Source organism: Polypterus senegalus, chromosome 4, assembly GCF_016835505.1.
Source record: "Polypterus senegalus isolate Bchr_013 chromosome 4, ASM1683550v1, whole genome shotgun sequence".
Taxonomy (NCBI): domain Eukaryota; kingdom Metazoa; phylum Chordata; class Cladistia; order Polypteriformes; family Polypteridae; genus Polypterus; species Polypterus senegalus.
The window spans coordinates 236,290,830-236,315,643 of record NC_053157.1 but is presented as its reverse complement, the minus strand read 5'-3'; the positions used below and the strand labels follow the sequence as shown (position 1 = coordinate 236,315,643).

The following is a 24,814-nucleotide window of genomic DNA, read 5'->3' as shown; positions in this document are numbered from 1 at the left end:
TTTAATTTAATGATTATTTACGTCAGCTTCAATTTTGGAGATAAGATATTTATAACAAAAATGTTCGATTGTATAACGTCATTAGTGACAAAAAAAAACTTGAATTATAAGAAAAGACCGTCCTGAAGGGTTTTTTCCAAAAATAACTTGAGTAGCTGAAAACAGCACTGGCGCCTAAAGTGGGACTTCTGTGAAGATCTGCGGATATTTCGTTTTGATTGTTTATACAGTAAGTGTTGTGCTTATCGTGGCTCAAGTCTAATTGACTGTTAGAATTGTTTTCACAATTTTTTTGATAGGTTTTACTTCAAATATCTTCTTCTCTATTTTGGGTTTTACTTCAAATATCTTCTTCTCTATATGTTAAATAAAAGTAGACTTCGACGGGATACACTCCTGACTAGTTTTTAACTACTAAACTTGTGACTAGTATTACTGCATACTAAAGATGTTTTTTCTTTTTTTGCTTAGTATGCAATCACCTTACAAATACTTCGATTCTGCCAAGTACTGGACAAGAGGCTGCCGATTCCGGAGTGGTGATGGTCGAGCCTTTGGCTTCCCCGAGAGACCCGAGTTTGTGCGAAGGGGTTCGGCTCAAGTACTGCGAGAAGATTGTGGCGAAGTGCCGTCAACCTCTTCGATGAGTGATCGCCAGCCATTTCTGGACCAAATTACTCAGTCCAGAGCCTGGCTGTCCACTTCTAAACAGGATGGTCAAGAGAACTGCAGACGTATCGTGGCTATGTATAGGATCGGACTCCGAGATACCTGCCCGCTCCAGGTGAGGCCCGAGTGTGTTTTGCTAGCCTGATAAACTCCGGCGGAACGCCAATCGCGGGATGGTAGGGACGACCGTGCAAGTCGGGTGCCGTTCTTGCTTAAAACTAATGGACTTGTGCACACTGCCGTGACTCGCTTTTTCGCGTTTTCACTCCATCCTTCGGGCTTCCTTTATTTCTCCACCTTTCCCCATTCATCGCCCACACGCCGCTCTTGCCTTTCAGTCATCCCTCGAAAGTCGTTACCTGCTCCGCTTCTCTTCCTTCTCCCCTTCCACCCGGTATTCTCTTCCCTCGGCTCGATGCTTTTGTTCTTACCGTTACGCCTCCTTTTCAGCGCTGTTTCTCTCCTCCTCTTTCTTTCTAATTTCTCTTCTATTGTTCGCTCTTGTCCCAGATGTGCGACTCGTATGTCAGTCCGAGCAGCCCGCCTGCTGAATCAAACAAAGAGAAACAAAACGAGTCATCAGAGAGCGACTCGAGAGAAAGTTGTTAGGAAAAACAAGCGATAAACATCGGGTAAATACTGCCATCTACTGGGCGGAGGGAGGATTATGTACGAAATATTCGTATTCCTCTGTTGCTAATACGGAATGGCATTGGTGACATAATGAAATACATAAAATGGCAATGATTAAATAAATTAGCGCATGCAAACGTACCGCGGCGTATATAAATGATTCAAAATTATGAAATAAAGGGGACATAAATAAAAAAATAATCTAATTATTACTAAATGTTGTCTAATTATCGTGAATTACAATGTCATTCTCTATATGCTCTATACCAGTGTTTCCCAAACTCGGTCCTGGGGACCCCTGTGGCTGCAGGTTTTTGATCCAACCAGCTTCTTTTTTTAATTGAACTCCTGGGCTAATTAAGTGAACTGATATTTCCCAAGTTCTGTGTTTAGGGAACTAATATAGAAATTAGAAAACTAAGTTTGCGAAAAAAAAATATTAAAATGTACCAAGTAGTTATATATGAATGTTTTTTGTTTTCTTTTTAACAGTATTTTCATCTTGATTTTCATTCTACTTTTCTAGGTGTTCTAATTGATTAATGAATCCATTATTTACTAATCAGTGGGTCTGACTCTAAAGTAGTTGTAGCCTTTGATTATTCAGTGTTGTTTGCCTGGGTGTCTGATCTGCTTGTTTTAAATTGTCATTATTAAGATACAACGAATGGGGAAAAACTGCACAGAGAAAGGGCAAAGTATAATGAAATCAACAAAAGAGAGTTAAGCATTTAAATCTATAGCAAAAGCACAAATATTTATAAATGTCTTATGAATGTAAAAATCATGCTGCTGTGCTTTTCTCAATGTCGAATAAAAGAAAAAAAAATACCAGCTAATTAAATGAAATCAGTGTTATCAGGTGTTGTCACTGATTAAGAATCCGGTTGGAACAAAAACCTGCAGCCACAGGGGGTCCCCAGGACCGAGTTGGGGAAACACTGCTCTATACCGTTCCTTTGCAAAACTACCGCAGAGAGATAGATAGATAGATAGATAGATAGATAGATAGATAGATAGATAGATAGATGTGAAAGGCACTATATAATAATAGATAGATAGATAGACGTGAAAGACACTATATAATAATAGATAGATAGATAGATAGGAACGGCAGAATATAATTGATAGATATAAAAGGCACTATAGATAGATAGATAGATAGATAGATAAAATGGCCGTATATAATAATAGATAGATAGACATATAGATAGGAAAGGCAGAATATAATTGATAGATATGAAAGGCGCTATAGATAGATAGATATATTTTTTTAAACAACCTTTATTATAAACATAAAAAACCCTCAATATAAAAATATACACAGTCAAATGACAAAAAAGCCAAATTTCAGAATAAACAAAAGAACCATACATCAGACCACCATTACTCCCCCTTTACAGTCCTCCTACTCCGCACATTAATAAGAAAATCAAATGTTAATTCATTATAACACAAAGACCACCATTACACCCCCTTTACACTCCTCCCACTCCACACATTAATAGATTATTTTAAAATTAAAAATTAAACTTTACTTTGTGCAATGACAAAAAACATGAACACAGCAGTCATATGCAGTTAATAAATATGTTGCATTACTCCACTACTATTGCCCCATACACGCTTCCTACTCCACACATAAAGTACAGAATTTCCATAATAAATAGTTCATAATTTGTTCATTAACCCACTATTCCCTTAAACATGCCTCCTGATCCACACATAAATAATAAATAATTGTCCATAATAAACACACAATTCATAATCAGTTTACTCCACCATCACTCCCCCTGTACTCGTCTCCTACTCCGTACATCGCTCTCCATTATACACACAGCATTGCATTCCCCAGGAGTCTCCTATTCTGCGCTTTCAATCAACCATGATTTAAATATTTTGAAGGACATTTAAAGAAGTCACCACCCAGTCACCAGCTTGCCCTTCTCAACAGAGCACAAAGCCCCCCCAAGCCCCCATAAATCACAGAAGGTCTGCATGTCTCCAATGAGTTGATGGTAAGTGAATTCCAACTTCAATCAGCACTTCACCAGCACTTTAAACATCACAAGCACATCGGTGGTCTTTCAGTTTTTCTCTGTTTCTCCTGGTTTTGAGGATTGACAGTTTTGCTTGGCCCAGTAGATAATTTCCCAGCACACACTTGTTTCTCTGTCTCTGAGTATACTTAATACCAAAAATAAAGCCAACAGTTGACAATGACAGTCCTATTCTATCCAAAAGTGTCTTGAGAAATGTAAAAAATGGTTCGAGCCGTTTGCAGTTAACAAAAAGATGAAAGACAGTCTCTCGCTGTTGACAAAACGGACAACAGTCAGATGTTCCCGGTGAAATAACCGATAAAAAGGAGTTGGTGGTGAGAGCCCCATGAAGAATCCTCCATTGCAGGTCGCCAATTCTTTTTTGCAGTGGTTGTTTGTAAAAAGTTCTCCACGCTGGAGTTTCATTCACTCCAACATGCAGTTCTTGTCTCCACCGTGTGTCTGGCAAGTCTCTAAGAAATTTATAAAAAGTCACCTTAACACACACCTGGTAGAGCTCATTTTTTCCCATCGTGTCAAACTGCTTGTCTATTAAGTTGCCAAATATCAGAATGGATCCTGGACGGTCAGTGCAGTCTGTGACGTTGGGCTTGACTTGGATGACGAGCTCTGTGACTACTGAGTTGAAGATCGGATTGTCTGGAGAGACGCTCTGGCACAGTGACCCTGCTCCTAAGTTGACCAAGGCTTCCTTAAACTGGCACAGAAAGTGGTGTACGAGACGTTCAGACCTCACGCCCAGGACCGATGTGAGGTGTGCTGCGGTGTGCCATGTGCTAGTGTGGTTATTTAAAAGATGGCCAATCTTCATGATTCCACTTTTAATAAGGTTTGAGGTGAAGTGACAAGAGAAGAGCAGAGGAGATTTCAGCACATTATTCCAAATCAGAGGTTCCTCTAAAAACAATGAAGATTGCCAAAAACAAAACGAGATCTCATAAGTTTACTATGCCAGGTAAGCAACATGGACTGATAAAATTTTGCCAAAACTGATAAAGTTAGTTTGGAGACGTCTAAGAGGAGTAGCTGTTTGTCAAATTTTAACTCGCTCACTTTGTGTAAAATTACAAACGCCAGGTCTCTCCAAGGCAGGCCGTCTGGACCATAGAACAGCCTCTGCAGCGTCTGGAGCCTGAAGGCCTCGATTTTACTCCTGACGTCAATCAGTCCCTGCCCTCCTTCTGCCACTGGTAGGTGCAGCACACCTCTCTGGACCCAGTGTAGACTGTCCCAAAAAAAGTCAAGGATGATCGTCTGTACGGATTTGATCAGAGCTACTGGTGGATCAGCACACCTGAGCTTGTGCCAAAACATGGAGGCCATCAAGTTATTCAGGATTAACACCCTGCCTCTACATGAAATGTCCCTCAGAAGCCACTTCCAACGGTTCAGCCTTGCTTGGATCAGATCTGTCCACCCCACCCAATTGTCTACAGCGGTGCCATTTGTGCCTAAATACACCCCCAGGTACTTAAACACGTTTTTATTCCATTGGAGGGTCTCAGGAAGAGCTGGAGGAGACGCGAGTTCCCAGTCACCCAGCAAGAAAGCATTGCTCTTGAGCCAATTGACTTTCGCTGTCGTCAGTCTTTGAAAAACGTCTAAGCAGTTGACTAAAGTGTCCACCTCAGATGAAGAAGACACAAACACAGTCACATCATCTGCGTAGGCAACGACTTTAAAACAAGTAGTGGGGCAAACTGGGATGCTGAGACCAGAAAGACGACGCCTGAGCTGCTCTAGGAGGGGCTCAATTGACAGAGAGTAGAGCAACCCTGGCAAATACCCTTGGTGACAGAGAAGGGGGCTGCCAGGGCACCGTTAATCTTCAGAACGCCAAATATATTTGAGAAAAGCATTTCAATGTATTTGGAGAAGGAGGACCCAAACCCAAAAGCTTGTAGGACTCTGAACAGATATTGGTGATCCACTCTGTCAAAAGCTTTTTCTTGATCCCAGGAGATCATTCCTGCCTTTAAACCGAGAAGCTTTGAAGTCGTAATCAGGTCTCGCACCAGAGATAGATAGATAGATAGATAGATAGATAGATAGATAGATAGATAGATAGATAGATAGATAGATAGATAGATAGATAGATAGATAGATAGATAGATAGATAGATAGATAGATAGATAGATAGATAGATAGATAGATAGATAGATAGATAGATACACAGAATGATAGATACAGTTATATAAAAAAGTTTGGGACCCCCTCTCAGCCTGCATAATAATGGACTCTCCTTTCAACCAAAAAGATACCAGTGGTCTGTCTTTCATTTCCTAGGAACATCTGAGCACTGCGGTGTTTTCCGAACAAAGATTTTTAGCGACGCAGTATTTAGTTATGAAATTAAACCAAATGTGAAAAACTGGCTGTGCACAAATGTGGGTCCCCTTGTCATTGTGCTGATTTGAATGGCTGTCACTGCTTAATGCTGATTACTGACAACACCAAATTGGTTGGATGAGCTCATCAAGCCTTGAACTTCACAGACAGGAGTGTCCAATCACGAGTGGTCAAAGGTATTTAAGTTGGTCCATTGCAAGTTGTGCTTCCTTCCCTTTGACTCTCCTCTGAAGAGTAACAGACAGCATGGGATCCTCAAAGCAACTCTTAAAAGATCTGAAAACAAAGATTGTTGAGTCCCCTGGTTTAGGGGAAGGCTACAAAAAGCCATCTCAGAGGTTTAAACTGTCAGTTTCAAGTGTAAGGAATGGAATCAGGAAATGGAAGGCCACAGGCACAGTTGCTGTTAAACCAACCCAGCACGTCTGGCAGGCCAAGAAAAATACAGGAGCAGCAAATGAAGAGGCAGGATTGTGAGAATGGTTACAGACAACCCACAGATCACCTCCAAAGACCTGCAAGAACATCTCGCTGCAGATGGTGTGTCTGTACATCGTTCTACAAGTCAGCGCAATTTGAACAAAGAACATCTGTATGGCAGGGTGATGAGAAAGAAGCCCTTTCTGCACTCACGCCACAAAGAGAGTCGCTTGTGGTATCAAATGCTCATTTAGACAATCCAGATTCATTTGGGAACAAAGTGCTTTGGACTGATGAGACAGAAATGGAGTTATTTGGTCAGAACAAAAAGTGATTTGCATGGCGGAAGAAGAACACTGCAGTCCAAGAAAAACCCCTGCTACCTCCTGTCAAATTTGGTGGAGGTCCCATCATGCTGTGGGGCTGTGTGGCCAGTTCAGGGACTGGGGCCCTTGTTAAAGTCGAGGGTCGGATGAATTCAACCCAATATCAACCAATTCTTCAGGATAATGTTCAGGCATCAGTCACAAAGTTGAAGTTATGCAGGGGTTGGATAGTCCAACAAGACAATGACCCAAAACACAGTTGGAAATCTACAAAGGCATTCATGCAGAGGGAGAAGTACGATGTTCTGCAATGACCGTCAGAGTCCCCTGACTTGAATATCGAACATCAAAAATGTATGGGATGATTTGAAGCAGGCTGTCCGTACTCGGCAGCCATCAAATTGACCTGAACTGGAGAGATTTTGTATGAAGAATGGTCAGAAATACCTCCATCCAGAATCCAGACACTCACCACAGGCTATAGGAGGACAGCGTCGAGAGGCAAAAGGAGGCTCAACTGAGTATTGATGTCATATCTCTGTTGCGGTGCCCACATTTATGCACCTGTCTAATCTGGTTTTGAAGCACATTGCATATTTTCTGTTAATCCAATAAACTTAATGTCACTGCTTAAATCCCACTGTTTCCATAAGGCATGTCGTATATTAAAAGGAAATTGCTACTTTGAAAGCTCAGCCAATGAGAAACAAAAATCCAAAGAATTAAGAGGGGGTCCCAAACTGTTTCATATGACTGTATAGGAGCATCAAAATCAAGACTAATAGACTGAATAGCAGTTTCTACCCTATTGCTATTAGGGCCAGAGACGTAGGGTTTTCAGCGCCCGGGGACAACTGAAGATTTTGCGCCCTCTCCTGTTTGCCAACAATGCAATGGGGAAGCGAAAGAAATTTTTTTAAAATGTATTTAAAATAATAGTATTTTTTAAAAAAAATCCTATTTTTTATTTTAAATAGTTTTAAATTTTTAAATATTTAAATTTTTTAAAGCACTTTTATGCCTATATTTTCAAGGTTTCGCTAAATTTATAAAGATAGACCGAAGTAAAATAATTAAGACAACAATGGTAGTTCGAAAATATAATTATCTATATAATAAATGCCCAGCGCGGTGTCCGTGTCCGTGTCCTGTTCAGCGTTCCTTTTGGCTTTATAGCCGCCCCGTAGAAAAGTCCCAGTCCCTCGCAAGAAACGGACACTCAGCATTCACACAGATTAGCTCAATGACGCGTCTCTGCCGCACAACGAAAGGCAACTGAAACCCCTGCAGAGAGAGAAGACAGATTACGCCGTGATCGCGATAGAAAGACGCAAAAGCGTGCGAATGAGACACCCGACGAGAGGTCCTTACGATCGAGTCCTTCAACTGTGGTCATCCAACACGCAGCGTAGCGCGCGGCAAGTTCCAAGTTCTAAAATATTATTCAAATATAACATTGCAAAAACTTAAACATTACATTGGATATAATAGTATAATAACCTGAAAATGAAGTTAGTATAAAGAAAAAAATAGTTTGATTTATAATGCTTTAAATGTAATTGTTAACTTCAAAGAGAAATTTTCCTAGCCTTTGCTGCTGCAAATTTATCGATTAGTTCATCAAAATGTCTGCTGTCGGTATGCTGCAGCATCTTTTGTTACAAAAATCAAGAATATGTATATAATAATTAAAAATGTATATGTTACTTATCCCTTAAACTATGTTGTCTGAAACATGAAAAAAAAATGAAAGAATGCATGAGATCCTGATTAACTTATTGTAATTTAGAAGTCAAATGTTTGTACGGGTTTGTATAATTTAATAAATCAAAAGTCTCCAAAAATGATAATACCGCCTAATGTTCTTTAAAATCTAAATCCGTCATTAGTTTTTGTAAGAAAAAAATCGTTTTCCGCATTTAAAAATTATTTTAAAGAAAGTATATAGCAAATTGAAAAAGCAACAGTATATTTATAAAAACTGCATTACTTACAATTTATTCGTACGAAAATATGATGGGGAAACGTCTAGACCTTCGCAGCCATCTATTGCAATACTTCACCGCAGCCCAATCAATTTTCTATCAAACATATAAACACAAATCACTTGGCACACAGAAATGGCGTTTGCAACAACTTAAGACAATGATACACTAATGCCTGATGTCAGTCTCGCGACCTGTTTAATAATGTCAGAAGTGTTTCTGGGTGGGAGTCAAGCATGTTAGAGTAGTGGAGGGGATAAATTATTGTCTGTTGGGTATATAGAACTAATACGTGCTTCGAAATCAGAAAGAGATAAAAAAAAAAAAATTGGAAAAAGATACCCTCATACTGATTTATGTAAATATTTTTTTATGTACTTTTTAGTGCATTTAAGAATGGAAAACGTTTCATTTTAAAATTTTGTAAGATCAATTTGGCGCCCCCTGGATGCTGCGCCTGGGGACAGATGTCCCCCCCTTGAGCTATGCCACTGATTAGGGCACTGAATGCCACCTAATTACCTCCAATGCAGCAGTGCAATAGATGACATCTTGTGTAATAGAGTTTCATGTGAAATAAGGTTTTGTGTTGAATGTTTGTGTATCTTCTTATCCTTTTGTAACTACTATTTATTTATTTATATTTTGTCACCACAGGGACTGCACCTAATTTGGTTGTATTTGTTACAATGACAATAGATTTTCTGATTCTGATATTCAATAAAATGAACAAAACATAAGAATATAAACCAAAAAATGGATTCTTATTTCATTTTTTATTAGAGAAAACTGTGCAATATTTAACATACAAAGTGACTGCCCCCCCTGGACTCAATACCTGTTCCCCCAGCTCTCCCAGTTCCATATCACTCAGTGTCTCACCATGCGGTGCCCCATTCATCCTCACAGAAAAGATTCAACCCAGGGGCATTTTGGGAGTTTTCTATCATGAAATACTCACTTTGGGTTTTGCCACATCGTCTAACTTGGGATTACGTTGGCTATTCCAACATTCTAACTTTGCTTTTCTTCCTCTCTATGTGTAGTTTGGATTATCGTATTGATACATAACCCAGCTTTACTTTAAGAATCCCGTTCATGACTTGATGTCCTGAGTTCATGCTCAATAGTCCTCGGACATGTAAGTGTTGCCAACTCCTCCAGATCTCTTATCTAAAAGTAACAAAAATAATTTGACAGCTGCATTGCGGTTCTTACTACGCAATGCATGTTAGCAGAATTTTTATTGGGACAAAGGCTCCCATTTTGGGTTGTAGTATACTTTTTCAGACCCCCTTAGTATTACCCAAGCACGTGGACACAAATGTAAGATTGTCCAGAGTAAATCATAAAGCATCAGCTTTTTGTTTTTCCTTGTACTGTATGATATTGTCAATTCTTGTGTGACTGTGCTAATTTGTGGGAATCGTTTACCTCATTCTATAGTGAGGCTTTTCTTCACTGTGATCTCTTCAGAAACCATTGCGGTCAGAAAATCACTTGACACATTTAGCATGGTAATACAGATTATCATCAGCATGGATTCTTGGGTGGCTCAGATGGCCTTTTTTTGTTTATGAGTGTTGATTGTCATATTCAGGACTGTCACGGGGAATCTCTTGAGGACTGGTTTCTATACAAAGGATTATGTTTTGTTTATAGTCTGGACAAGAATTAATGTCACACGTGCACCCCACCACAATGTCTGTGTTTGATTCTTTTCTCTAGTGTCAATGTTTAAGTGGTAGTTAAGGCTGCTTCTTTGTCAAAATCGTTTACCAGATTCAGGACAGCAAATATCGCTTCTGTCCAATATGAATTTGTGTGCTGCCTAACACCACCACAGTCAAAGAATTATTTGTCACACTCAGAATAAGAAAATGGCCTTTCTCCAGTATGAAACTGCATGTGCGTTTAGAGACTGCAAGGACTAGCACATTATCTGCCACCTTCTAAACAGCTATATGTTTTTTTTTCTCTCTAGTGTGAAACCGTGTGTGGCTCTGAAGAGCACTACTATTAGTGAATCGTTTACTGCATACAGAACAGCAATACGGCTTTGCCGTAGTGTGAATTCGAGTGTGTTGCCGAAGATTGCCAATGTCATTGAATCGTTTACCACATTCAGAACACACATAGGGCTTTTCGCCAGTGTGAATGCGTGTGTGCCTCTGAAGTGTGCTAGCATGAGAGAATCGTTTGCCGCACTCTGAACAACAGTGAGGTTTCTCTCCAGTGTGAATTCTGATGTGACTCTGTAGGCCACTTTCTCGTATGAATCGTTTGCCACATTCATTGCAACCATAAGGCTTCTCTCCACTATGAATTCTCAAGTGGATATGAAAAGTACTTAAAACTGAGAATCCTTTACCACATTCAGAACAGCAGTATGGCTTTGCCGTAGTGTGAATTCGTGCATGCTGCCGGAGATTGCGGCTGTCAGGGAATCCTTTACCACATTCAGAACAGACATACGGCTTTTCTCCAGTGTGAATTTGTGTGTGCCTCTGAAGATTGCGACTGTCAGTGAATCCTTTACCGCACTGAGGACAGACATGTGGCTTTTCTCTAGTGTGAATGCGTATATGCCTCAGAAGTGTGCTACCATGAGAGAATCGTTTGCCACATTCTGAACAACAGTGAGGTTTCACTCCAGTGTGAATTCTGATGTGGCTCCGTAGGCCGCTTCCTCGTATGAACCGTTTGCCACATTCACTGCAACAATAAGGCTTCTCTCCGCTGTGAATTCTCAAGTGGATATGAAAAGTATTTAAAACTGAGAATTCTTTACCACATTCAGGACAGCAATAAGGTTTTTCTCCAGTGTGAATTTTTGTATGATTTTGAAGGCTGCTGTTATCTGAAAATCTTTTGCCACATTCGGCACAGCCAAATGGCTTCTCTCCAGTATGAACGCGTGTGTGCCGCTGAAGAGCGCTGTTTCGAGGGAATCGTTTGCCACACTCTGGGCAGCAGTGGGGCTTTTCTCCAGAGTGAATTTTTTTATGTCTGTGTAGACTGTTTCTGTGTGAAAATACTTTGCCACATTCAGAGCAGACATGTGGCTTTTGAACTGTATGAATCGATTTATCAGAGTCAGAGTTGTTTGCAAATGTTTTTCTATTCTTCTCGTTGGTATGCAGGGCTTGTTGGTGTGCATTATGTACTGCTTGCTGGTCACTGTCGATGGCTTCTGTCTGTGTCAGTTTGGCAGCAGGAAGAGAACTGCACGGTAAAGAGGCTGCTATCAAATTCTCGGATCCTCTTGATGATTTCTTCATCTCCTGCTCGTGTTTCTGTTGCAGGCTGCAATGATGTGTTGTCTGACCAAATGAAGATGGGGAGAAGCTGCTGGTCTCCTGGAAATCTGAAATGCAAACAGTTCATTTTTTTATACATATTATATTTAAAAAGATATATTTGTCCTACTGGTTTAGTGCTGCTGCCTCACCCCTCCAGTTCCATTTCTGCTCTGTCCCCTGGGAACGTGGACTTTACAGATGCTGAGAAATTAATTCACACGTTTGTTTTCAGTCGACTAGATTACTGTAACGCACTCCTCTCAGGACCACCCAAAAAAAGACATAAATCGTTTGCAACGAGTGCAGAATGCAGCTGCTAGAATCCTAACTAGGAAAAGAAAATCCGAACACATTTCTCCAGTTTTGATGTCACTACACTGGTTACCTGTGTCATTCAGAATTGACTTTAAAATACTGCTTATGGTTTATTAAGCCTTAAATAATCTCGCTCCATCTTATATATCGGAATGTCTGACACCTTATATTCCAAATCGTAACCTCAGATCTTCAAATGAGTGTCTGCTTAGAATTCCAAGAGCAAAACTTAAAGAAGTGGTGAGGCGGGCGGCCTTCTGCTGTTATGCACCTAAAATCTGGAATTACTGACTGATAGAAATTCGCCAAGCACTTTAAAAAAAACTGCTAAAAACTCATTACTTTAACGTAGCTTTCTCAGAGCTTCATCTTGGTTTAATCCTGATGCTCTGTATATTCAATTAATTACCATTACTATCCATGGCTCCAAAATCCAGACTAACCCCTACTCTCTCTTCTGTTCTTTTTCCGGTTTTCTGTGATCTGCACCACCACCTGATCAAAGCACCGTGATGTCCTTACATTGATGGATTAAAGGCCAGAGGTCCACATGACCGTCATCATCAAGTCCTTCCATGAGAACCCTGAATACCATGAGGACTGATTGAGGTCATTGATGTCAGGTAGAATGCCTAGAGGGGGGCTGGTCAGGTGGTCTCATGGTCTGGACCCCCTACAGATTTTATTTATTTTTTGTTTTTTCTGTCCTCCCTGGCCATCGGACCTTACTGTTATTCTATGTTAATGAGTTTTGTGTTTTTTTCTCTTTCTTCATCATGTAAAGCACTTTGAACTCCATTATTTGTATGAAAATGTGCTATAGAAATAAAGGTTGTTGTTGCCTGCCTGTTCACCTCTTGTCTGTCAAGTTCTTCCATCTTCCTCTCATAACCCAACAGTTGTGTAAGCTGTGCTAATCACCATCGGGTGTGACTGAGTGTGGATGTGTGTGTGCCAGTTGCCTTGCAGTGGACTGGCATCTATTCTCAGGGTTATATCTGCCTGTGACCCCAGGTCAAGACAATGGATGAATGGGATTCTGATGAGAGGAGTTAATGAACCGTGTCTGCCACGAGCATTCAGCTTAACTGAGGCTTAAGCTCCTCCGTGTCCTCTGGGCACTATCACACCCTGACTATTTGATATTTCCGCTGCACTTTGTAAGCTTCCTCCTCGTGTTGATCCTCCTGATCTTTAACAGGACCCCGCAGTAGACATCTCGTCTTCAGTGATGGACTCCGTGCCAGAGCTGCGTCTTTTACCAGCCTCACCTCAGAAGGGCTGGGTGAACAGACAATCTACAGCACGGGTGTCAAACTCCAAGCCTGGAGGGCGGCAGTGGCTACAGGTTTTCATTCTCACCCTATTCCTAATCAGTTTTCACAGCTAATTCACTTCTTTCTCGTCCTTTTAATAGCCCTGGTAGAAGGATTCAGTCCTCTGAATTGATACTTATCTTCATTAAATCGCAGCAAAACAGAAATGAGATGTGATACGAGCCGACACATGACCAGCTAAACTGGGGCTTCAAACTCCAACCAGTCTCTCAATGAGAAGCTGATTCTCGCTGTTAATTAAGCCCGTTATTTAATTCCATCGCCTGTTGCTGCTCTCATTCTGCCACATCAGACATTTCCAGAACTGTTGATTTTCTGGGTTTTTTTTTCCGTCAAAAGGTTTTGGTGACCTGAGAGATCAGCCTTACTGAGACCTTCGCCTTTCTTTATATTCAGATGTTGTGTGATGGGCACAGGTGAGCTGGTCATGTGGTGACTCGTTTTGTGTCTCGTTATTGTCTGGCTGCTAATTAAGGAAAAACAAACAACTAAAGGGCCAGTCAAGTTAATTAAAAGAAGTAATCAGCAGCAAAAATGGGTTACTAATGAAGAAGGTGGGAAGAATGAAAACCTGCAGCCACTGCGGCCCTCCGGGACTGGAGTTCGACACCCCTGATATACAGTAATAGCAATCTGGGACAGACACTTGGGTCTTCTACAGTTTATTTATGAAATAAACAAAAAGAAGAGATGTTTTAAAAACCTATCTCGAAGTAAAAAAGTAAGTATAGCTATACATTGTCTTACATTAGTAAGGCCCAGTGCTTAGCATATACACTTTAGGCTCCAACTCAGTGCTTTGTGAAGAAACCATTGGGGGGTTTAGGGTGTATGTGTGTGTGACGGCGGTCAGCTGACCAACAGCAACTGGAATATGACAGGTCAGTTTGGCTGCCTCTGCTGACGCAGGGTTCAAACTGTATGGACTTCACATGTTCTCTGTATGTCTGCACAAGTCATCCCCAGGAAACTCTGGTTCTTGTTTTACAGTGGGGGTATGGAAAGTATTCAGACCCCCTTCAATTTTTCACTCTTTGTTATATTGCAGCTATTTGCTAAAATCATTTAAATTCCTCATTAATGTACACACTGCACCCCATATTGACAGACAAAAAAAACAGAATTTTTGAAATTGTTGCAGATTTATTAAAAATGACAAACTGAACTATCACCTGGTCCTAAGTATTCAGCCCCTTTGCTCAGTATTTAGTAGAAGCCCCCTTTTGAGCTCATACAGCCAGGAGTCTTCTTGGGAAAGATGCAACAAGTTTTTCACGCCTGGATTTGGGGATCCTCTGCCATTCCTCCTTGCAGATCCTCTCCAGTTCTGTCAGGTTGGATGGTAAACGTTGGTGGACAGCCATCTTTAGGTCTCTCCAGAGATGCTCCATTGGGTTTAAGTCAGAGCTCTGGCTGGGCCATTCAAGAACAGTCACAGAGTTGTTGTGAAGCCACTCCTTCGTTATTTTAGCTGTGTGCTTAGGGTCATTGTCTTGTTGGAAGGTAAACCTTTGGCCCAGTCTGAGGTCCTTAGCACTCTGGAGAAGGTTTTTGTCCAGGATATCCCTGTACTTGGCTGCATTCATCTTTCCCTCGATTGCAACCAGTCGTCCTGTCCCTGCAGCTGAAAAACACCCCCACAGCATGATGCTGCCACCACCATGCTTCACTGTGGAGACTGTATTGGACAAGTGATGAGCAGTGCCTGGTTGTCTCCACACATACCGCTTAGAATTAAGGCCAAAAAGTTCTATCTTGGTCTCATCACCATCTCAGAGTCCTTCAGGTGTCTTTTAGCAAACTCCATGCGGGCTGTCATGTGTCTTGCATTGAGGAGAGGCGTCCGACAGGCCACTCTGCCATAAAGCCCTGACTGGTGGAGGGCTGCAGTGATGGTTGACTTTCTACAACTTTCTCCCATCTCCTGACTACATCTCTGGAGCTCAGCCAAAGTGATCTTTGGGTTCTCCTTTACCTCTCTCACCAAGGCTCTTCTCCCCCGGTAGCTCAGCTTGGCTGGACGGCCAGCTCTAGGAAGTGCTCTGGTCATCCCAAACGTCTCCCATTTAAGGATTATGGAGGCCACTGTGCTCTTGGGAACCTTAAGTGCAGCAGAAATTTTTGTGTAACCTTGGCCAGATCTGTGCCTTGCCACAATTCTGTCTCTGAGCTCTTCAGGCAGTTCCTTTGACCTCCTGATTCTCATTTGCTCTGACGTGCATTCTGAGCTGTAAGGTCTTATATAGACAGACAGGTGTGTGGCTTTGCTAATCAAGTCCAGTCAGTAGAATCAAACACAGCTGGACTCAAATGAAGGAGATCTCAAGGATGAGCAGAAGAAATGGAAAGCACCGGAGTTAAATATACGAGTGTCACAGCAAAGGGGCTGAATACTTAGGACCATGCGATATTTCAGTTTTTCTTTTTTAGTAAATCTGTAACAATTTCAAAAATTATTTTTTGTGTCCGTCAATATGGGGTGCTGTGTGTACATTAATGAGGAAAAAAAATAATTTAAATAATTTTAGCAAATGGCTGCAATATAACAAAGAGTGAAAGATTGAAGGGGGTCTGAATACTTTCCGTACCCACTGTATATATTTAGTCTCATTACTTACTTATTCCAACACTCCCAGGTGGCTTCTGCTCTTCTTCTCTCCCACGTCCTTCATTGGCTTTCTCCTCCAACTTAGAAAACTCCGATTTCGGGTCCACTGAATTCTGCTGGGTAGCGGCCAGTTGTCCCGTATTAGTAACCCAATGCTGTAAAATGGATTGCGAGCCTACAAAAAACTCTTGCTTGACATCACTTCCCGTTTCGAGGGGCTGCAGTTCAAGACTCCCTGAGAAACTTCCAGAATCCTCAGCTTTCATTTCACCCGTCTCCGCGTGGCACTCCTCATCCTTAAAAATGGAAATCTTTCCTTCACAAGTCTCCCCCTTCGAACACAAATCATCTGGCGAGCCCCAGTCGCTGTCCTCTTGTTTAATGGGTGTCATTCTTTGATTCGTGCCGTTATCCGAGGCCATCATTTTTGTAGACCTCTTCTCTCCCCCAAGATGCACTTTTTTAATGGCCTGCCTGGAGGCTGTTAGACACTTCACTGCATGGGCCTGGTAATCTGGGGATGAGGCTCTTTGTTACCTGTCAAAATAAGAGAGAGAGAGAGAATTACTTCATAGACACAAGCATATCGTGTGAGAGGTAACGTCCAGTTTTTAAACACACACACAGAAAACTATTAACTACATTTTTACAATGGACCTAAAACGCTCATCGGGGAATCCTGTGGGGGGTGCTCCCGGAGTATGGGGTACCGGACCCCCTGACCGGTGTCAGAGCTTGGTCCGCATTGTTGGCAGTAAGTCAAACCCGTTTCCAGTGAGAGGGCTACCCTTTGTCACCGATTCTGTTCATAACTTTTATGGACAGAAGTTCTAGGCGCAGCCAGGGTGTTGAAGGGGTCCGGTTTGGTGGACTCAGGATTGGGTCACTGCTTTTTGCAGATGATGTTGTCCTGTTTGCTTCATCAGGCCGTGATCTTCAGCTCTCTGAATCGGTTCGCAGCTGAGTGTGGCGGCTGGGATGAGAATCAGCACCTCCAAATCCGAGAGCATGGTCCTCAGCCGGAAAAGGGTGGAGTGCCCTCTCAGGGTTGGGGGAGAGATCCTGCCCCAAGTGGAGGAGTTCAAGTATCTCGGGGTCTTGTTCACGAGTGAGGGAAGAATGGAGCGTGAGATCGACAGGCGGATCGGTGCGGCGTCCACAGTGATGTGGGCTCTGCATCAGTCTGTCGTGGTGAAAAAGGAGCTGAGCTGTAAGGCAAAGCTCTCAATTTACCAGTTGATCTACGCTCCTACCCTCACCTATGGTCATGAGCTATGGGTAGTGACCAAAAGAACGAGATCGCTGAATACAAGCAGCTGAAATGAGTTTCCTCCGCAGGGGTGTCTGGGCTTTCCCTTAAAGATAGGGTGAGAAGCTCAGAGTCAGACCGCTCCTCCGGAGAGGCTCAGATGAGGTGGCTCGCTGCAGGATGCCTCCTGGACGCCTCCCTGGTGAGGTGTTCCGGGCACGTCCAACCGGGAGGAGGCCCCGGGGAAGACCCAGGACACGCTGGAGGGACAATGTCTCCCGACCGGCCTGGGAACGCCTTGGGATTCTCCCGGAAGAGCTGGAGGAAGTGGCCGGGGAGAGTGAAGTCTGGGCCTCTCTGCTTAAGCTGCTGCCCCCGCGACCCGACCTCGGATAAGCGGAAGAGGATGGAGGGATGGATGGATGGACCTAAAACGCTGTGAACTTTCTGTGATAGCCAAAGAAGATCTCAGCAGAGGAGAAAAATGGACTTGGCAGGATAACCAACTTGAACTGACTGAGACAAAGCAAAGACACGGGAAAAGCGGGGAAAGTTTTATTTTATTTTTTTTTTTAAAAACGGCTTTTTTATTTTTAATCATTTCATACTGGTGGCACTCAAGTCTAGTAAAAATATAACAAAAACAAAACCTGAATTTGACTTAAATTGTGCGGACCACCAGGAGGCACACCAACACCCACAGATGTGGGACAGAAAGGTAAGCACACTCTTATTTTTTTTTCCTTGTGGGAAACGCCTTCCCTGTCTCCCACCTGTATGGCACAGTTAAATACGACCAGGGTGCATGCAATTCTCTTTCTTCCTTTGTCCTTCGCTTCTTTCCCTCTCTCTTCCTCCACTCCATCTGGCAAGCTTCATCTTCTCCCACCCGACTCTGGCTTCTGGAGTAATGGATGCTGGATCATTTTTGATAAGTGCTCCAGGTACTCGTTGACCTACTTTTGGCAGCACTTCTGCCACACCCGGGCTGTGGTCCCTCATGACCCTCTCCATGCCAATCAGGTACCGCTGTGCTGTGACAGCTCTGTGCCCCCTACCCCAAACCTGTTTGGTACAACCACACAAAAGTGAGCAGAAAGAATGTAACAGGAGAGAAAAAGAAAACGCACATAAAAGCAACATCACAAATGAAATTGAACCGAAACAGAAAGTGTTGAGCTCAAACCCGAACTAAACATTTGGAGCGGAGTGGTGGCTCTGAGGCGAAGGATCTGTGTTGGTATCCAGAAGGCGGCCGGTTCCAATCCCCGTCACTGCCAAAAGAGATCCTACTCTGCTGGGCCCTTGAGCAAGACCCTAAACCTTCAATTGCTCCTGCGCTCAGACCCCAAGAGGTATGCGAAAACGAACAATTTCCTAATACAAGAAATTGTATAAGGCGAAAAATAAAGAACTCGACCTTGTAAGCTCCGTAATGGCCACACAATTCAGAGACACTCAAAGGATGAAGAACAGGACAGCGTGACACAGAAGACAAATGAATACCACAGAAGTCTTTTTTATAACAAACTCGTCTCAAGAGCCAGGCCTTTAATGACCTCTTGGGCACGGCCATCAGCAGTGTGCCTGTCTGAAGAGAGAGTGTCGACCTCATTGAGAGGTTTACTTACCTTGGCAGTGACATTCTTCCTATGAAGTCAGTAGATGGATTGTGAGAGCATGGGGGTTCATGAGGTCGCTGGAAAGGAGTGTGTGGCATAAGGTCCAAGCCTTTAGAGTCCTGATGCTTCCTGTTTGTGAGACATGGACCTGAGATGAAGACTGGACTCCTTCACGTGTGTCTCTTCAGAGAATCCTCGGGTCATGCTGGTTTGACTTTGTGTTGCTCACGGAGTCCCGAATGAGGCACATGACCTGCATTGTGATGGGGAGTCAGTTATGGCACTACGGCCGTGTGGAGCGATTACCCGAGGGCGATCCCACTTGTTGAGGGCTCCAGTGGCTGGACCAGGCCGTGGGGATGCCCATGTGATGCCTGGCAGCGGCAGATAGAGGGTCATTTCTGGCTCACAGAACCATCATTGCTGAGGCCGAGGAGACACCCACGTAACGCCTGGCTGCGACAGACAGAGGGTCATTTCTGGAGGATGGGAGTGGACCGCGTGTCTGCCTTTGGGTTTTCCAACCAGGATCCCAAGCTGTTTCGTCGTGTGGTGGCTGTGGCAACATGCTATACCAGTGCGAGCCCCCACAAGCCGACCAATTTGGCCATCTAGTCCAAACATTCTCAACCTATTCTTTTCCTGTGCCCCCATTCCCAATTTGTAACATGAAGGCCATTACTCGTAATCCCCCCATTACACATTTCTTCTTTTACCAACTGATTGTCTACAAACTTATCAAAGCCATGTTTGCAAATACCGTATACATACTCGCGGATAAGTCAGGACTTGATTTTACCGTATAATTTCGGGTATTTTATAATGTCGGTCGTATAAGTCGAATGCGGAAAGCTCATGCTATTGGTCCAAGAGATTATGATATGCTAACGCCCACCTGAGAGAGTAACCGTGGAGCACACGGCCTCTTTACTCTACGTGGGTGCGGCAAAGCGATGTATCAGCGTGTACTCCTCTCTCTCCGTCTCTCTATCGTGCCTACATGACCACACGGTAATACCCAAACTATTCCGAAGCGACTGCTTTGTGTTTTTTGTATCTCACACCCTCATACACCTTTATCGTAAGAGCATCCCTTATCTACGATGGAGCGTTCGATCAGAAGAAAATATGAAAAAGTCGTTGAAGTGGCGTGAGAAATTGGTGACCGCACTGCTGCGACAAAATTTGATGCGTCTGAGAAACTGGTGTGAAATTAGAGGAGGCAAGAAGAACGGGCGTACGAGTCGGGGGCGGATTTCATGACCTTTTTTATGACTTACACGCGAGTATATACGGTAAGCCGTTTTGTTTGATGTGCGGTATGTTCAGCTAATGGAGTAGAGTTGAGTTTTCACTTCACCGGACTCGTTTAAGTCCACTGCCCTTCAGTCCAACTGTCTCGGGTCACAAAAAGGAGACGTCTACTCAAACGTTTCACACACTGCAGAATTTTGGTCATTGCAAATCGGCCGCCAGATTAACGGGACTCTCGACAGTTTTCTGAGGGTTTGCACTTGGCTGTTTCGTTGTACTTTATTAGAAATTAGCCGCAGTGGCAAAGGAGAAAAGGAGCACGCAACTGTCAAAAAGCTAGACGGATCAATGCCTAGCTCTCAAGGTGAATTACTCGAAGAATGGACCAAGTACTTCGAGAATCTTCCAAATGGAAACCTCCCCTCAGCCACCGACACACTCCCAAGTCCAGCCGCCAGGGACCTCCCGATCGAGACCAACAACTTTTCGCGGGCTGAATTTGATGCTGCTGCTGTTGACCAACTGAAGGAGCACAAATCCCCTGGTATTGACTATGCGTTCTCGCCTGAAGTTCTTAAAGAAGGTGGCGATTTCATTCGTACAAAGCTACTCACGATTTGCCGATATGTTTACGAAAACAACACGGCGCCGAAGCAATGGACTACTAACATCGTAGTTCCTATACCTAAAAAAAGGCAACCTACAACTTATGACAAACTATCGAGGCATATCATTAATGCCAAGTGTACAACGTTATGCTACTCAATCGAATTCAATCTGAAGTCGACACTCTATTACGTCCCAATCAAGTTGGTTTTTCGCAAAGGGCGCAGTTGCACTCAACAAATCCACATCCTCCGCCGCTTATTCGAAGGTGCAGCTAGCAAAAATCTTCTTTCGGCGACTCTAGAAAAGCTTTTGATTCGGTCAAACGAACATTTATGTTTGCAATTCTTCGCCACTACGGCCTCCAAGAGAAAGCAGTCAACGCAATTCAAACTCTCTATATTGATTCAACCAGCAAAGTGCTTGTAGACAATCACCTCTCAAGCAAGTTTACGACTAGAACCGGAGTACTCCAAGGCGACGTTTTCATTATCGTCATCGATTCCGTCATTGCGTAAGTCAGCAGGAGACTATGGTTTTGTTACTCGTCCTCGCCTCGAACAGAAAATCAACGATTTGGATTTTGCCGATGACATCGGACTGCTTGAAGGCAGTCGCGAAAAAGCCCAACGACAACTTGAACGCGTCAGCAATGAAGGGCAAGTAGTTGGCTTAGAAACAGATGATAGTAAATGCTGATTTCGGCCCTCAACTTCCACTTGTTCTTAGTAACGAGTACATCGAAATAGTGAGCGATTTCAAATATCTCGGTTCGATGGTAGCCACTACGTCGAATGACGTCGAGATACGTAAAGGACAAGCATTGGGCGCTGTTATGGTGTATAAAATCTGTACATTTTGGTTTCCATTATATTTTGTTCAAGATAAGACAACAGATGAAATTAACAAATTAAAGCAGGTTTTCTTCCCTTACACCTTACTTTTATAACACTTGTTCATAGCTTCGTGCTAATTTGGTTTTATAGCCTGGGAAAGGATGCTGAGCTGATACCTCAGGCTATTGACGGATGGACATCTGGAACAACAATTTGCTTTATAGCCTGGGACAGGAAGAACTACTGATGCCTCCGAGTACATCAAAGGTTTTGTTGTGTGGGAAAACGGACTGTGAATTAATTCATCAATCATTTGGACAGCCAGCCAATCAGGTGCATGTGTTGTGAAACCAAGGCTTGACATTTCATAATAAATATGCATTGGTTTGGAAAGAAGAAGAGAGAAGCAAAGGGAGAAGAAAGAGAAGCAAAGGGAGAAGAAGAAGAGGAACGGACGAAGACGGCCCTGGTCGTCAGAAAGGCATCATGAACATTGATTGCTAAATCAAACGCCTCCCTGGGACATTCATCCTTGTCATCTGTAACTTTTTCGTAAGCTTTTTCTAAAGACTATATATATTCAGACTTTCCTATCACTACCTGTTTTCTAGTATTCTTTGTTCTTGTGGTATTATTATTATTCTTGTAATAAATACCATGCTGTTTTTAACTTTTAATGCTTTGTCTTAATGTCTAGAGTGATTGAAGTAATAAGTTAGATTTCTTTGAGCACCTGGTGACAGCCGGATTTCTGCCATTATTTCTGTGCTGCGAGGTTTATATGGCTGAGAGTGAAGAGCGCTATACTCAACAGAAGGGACAGATACGATAAAGAAGGTATTCTTGGCTGATGAATGGCCTATAGTCAAGAGTGCTGAGTCTTTGTATGTTTAAATGTATTCTTGTAGACCAAAAGTAATATTTAGGTCTGAGATATCACTAAAACATCGTATTGTTGTTCGTGCCGATAATAAGTAAGTCTCTTGAAGTGCTGAATGACAGGCTGTTATTCCTATAGCACTTGTGTGGTTTAAAGTGCTAAGGGTTAATCAGCGTGTGTGTGTCATTCATGGAGCACTGTTGTGGTTAGGGTCTGTGTGTGTGTGTTCATCTTAAAGTGCAACAGTAGACCAACCCGAGAACGAACTTGACGAGAACATTTACCTTTGAGGAAACAGGTAAAAGGGCAAGTGGAGGGAAATACCACGATAATACAGGCGCCTTTTGGAAAGTAAAAAGCATCTGGCAAGCCAACAACATCCCCATACGCCTCAAAGTGCCCCCGTTTAAAGCCTCCTGTCTAAGCATACTCCAATACGGCAGCGAAGCTCGGATCATAACAAACCAGCTCAAAAACACTCTCGACAGTTTCGCAACCAACTGCTATCGAGTAATCCTCAACATCGAGCGAATCGATCACATACCTGTCTCGGAAATCGTGTCGAACGACAACCACTATCAACTACAGTCCTAGAGCGTCAACTGACATGGGTCGCCCAACCAGATGAATTAATCAGGAAATATGCATTGTACGTCCCACCAGTACAACTAGGCAAGGCCCGCGCTCACATATGCCCAGTACATCTCCAATTCTATCTGCAACGAGAGAAGGACTGTGACAGAGATCGAAAAGGCGGCCCAGGACCGGGTTGCGTGGCGGAAGATCGTTCTCGCCTGCACAAGCACCATCACGTAGTGATACTCGCATGAGCAGCAGACCGATGATGATGATGATGATGATAATGATGATGAGCTTATGAAGACAGGCAATAGAACAATTTTAGAAACGTTTGCAATCTCTCGCCCTACTCTTGTACCTTCAGCGCCTTTCATCGGTATCCGCGTGTGCGTCTGAACATCTCCTGACCGGCGCGTCCTCTCTCGAGCTCGTCCTTGCAACGCCTGCGTCTTAGACTCTTCCATTATCTTCGAGGCGCCCTGATCACCTCCTCCTGCCTGCTTTCACTCTTTTTTTGCTGAGGCACGCGGAGGGTCTTTGGAGAGCCTCCCCTGCCGTGGCTACTCCTCGCGAGACAGGCCAGGCTGAGCACTCAGACGGACGGGACACACAGACTTTAGTGCTTTACTATACGGCAGAGAGATTTTTCCCTTCTCCATTGACCGAGTAATTCACAAGTCCTCGTGACCCCAGAATTTGTTTTTTTAGGGTGCGTGTGTGTGTGTGTGTGTGTGTGTGTGTGTGTGAGATGGCTCGTTTCAGAAAATCACTCAAATTCAGCAGTCCTGGGTGAGGAATTCTGAGTCCTGGATAACAGCTCACCTTCAGTAAGTGAACGTGTGACACCAAGCAGTGTAGAAGGAAAAATGTTATATTAACATAAAGAATAGCAAAGAGCCATAAAAAAAAGTAATTAAAATCTTCTAAAACATTAAGATTACGCATAGATTAGAATGTTAAGCAAATAAGATAGGTCGAGCAAATAGTTAACTAAAAAAATCAGTTATATTGCATTATTTTTTAGGCTTACAGTAAAATTTCCAGAGTAAGAAAAGAACAGCAAATTGACGCACCGAGACCAGCTTTGGACAGGATAAGAGTTTGAGAAGACCAGCGATTCAAGGCTAGCAAGCGATAACACAGAGAAGATGCCTCTGAAAGGCGCGTATCGAAAACCAGCTGGGCTGACGAATCAGCAGAAAGGCAACAAAAAGGCTTTTGCCGTAAGCAGGGTCACGCTGACACAATGCATGAAGAGAAAACCTTAGTAAATTCAGGCATTAGCAAAAATACTAGAAGAATATATTAGCAATTAACTTTAGTGTAGAAATCAAGACAAATCAAGCATGCCAAGCAATGATTAAATGAAAGCACATACTATACTTCTTTTTAATTAAAAGCGGGGTCATTTTTGCTAAATCGCTTGTAATTCGACCTCTCCAAATTAGAATCATTGCTGTTATTGAACTATCTGGAGTATAAACACATGTTTGGTCTCTTTGTAAAGGTCACATTCTCTAGTTTCACCCTTAGTAGTCAGAATCACTGTAGGTGTGACTGATCAAAAGTTATGCACATTAGAGCTCACAGGAAAAATGAATTTTTTTGTTCTCGCCTAAGTTTTTTTGTGAAAATAAAGGAAAATAAAGCTGCAGTAGGTAGGTGGGGACAGAAACACACTATGTACCAACAGAATAACTTGTTGACTACTCACATTTCAAATTTGAAAAGAATACCAGTCAAAATGACATTTTTACACCAGTTTTTATGTGGGCATGCCC

General features: G+C 42.8%; 1 protein-coding gene across 1 annotated transcript in view; it reads right to left on the bottom strand.

Annotated features, from left to right (window-relative positions):
• The window catches only part of LOC120528910 (zinc finger protein 347-like), a 66,734-nt gene that overhangs the window by 30,803 nt on the left and 11,117 nt on the right, over nucleotides 1–24,814 (bottom strand). The window contains exons 2-4 of the mRNA XM_039752986.1: nucleotides 16,018–16,544; nucleotides 10,401–11,812; nucleotides 3,853–4,062 (exon numbers count right to left, since the gene is read on the bottom strand). Of these exons, the coding sequence (XP_039608920.1) occupies nucleotides 3,853–4,062; nucleotides 10,401–11,812; nucleotides 16,018–16,432 (2,037 nt within the window). The 5' untranslated portion in view covers nucleotides 16,433–16,544. The remainder of the gene's footprint in view (nucleotides 1–3,852; nucleotides 4,063–10,400; nucleotides 11,813–16,017; nucleotides 16,545–24,814) is intronic.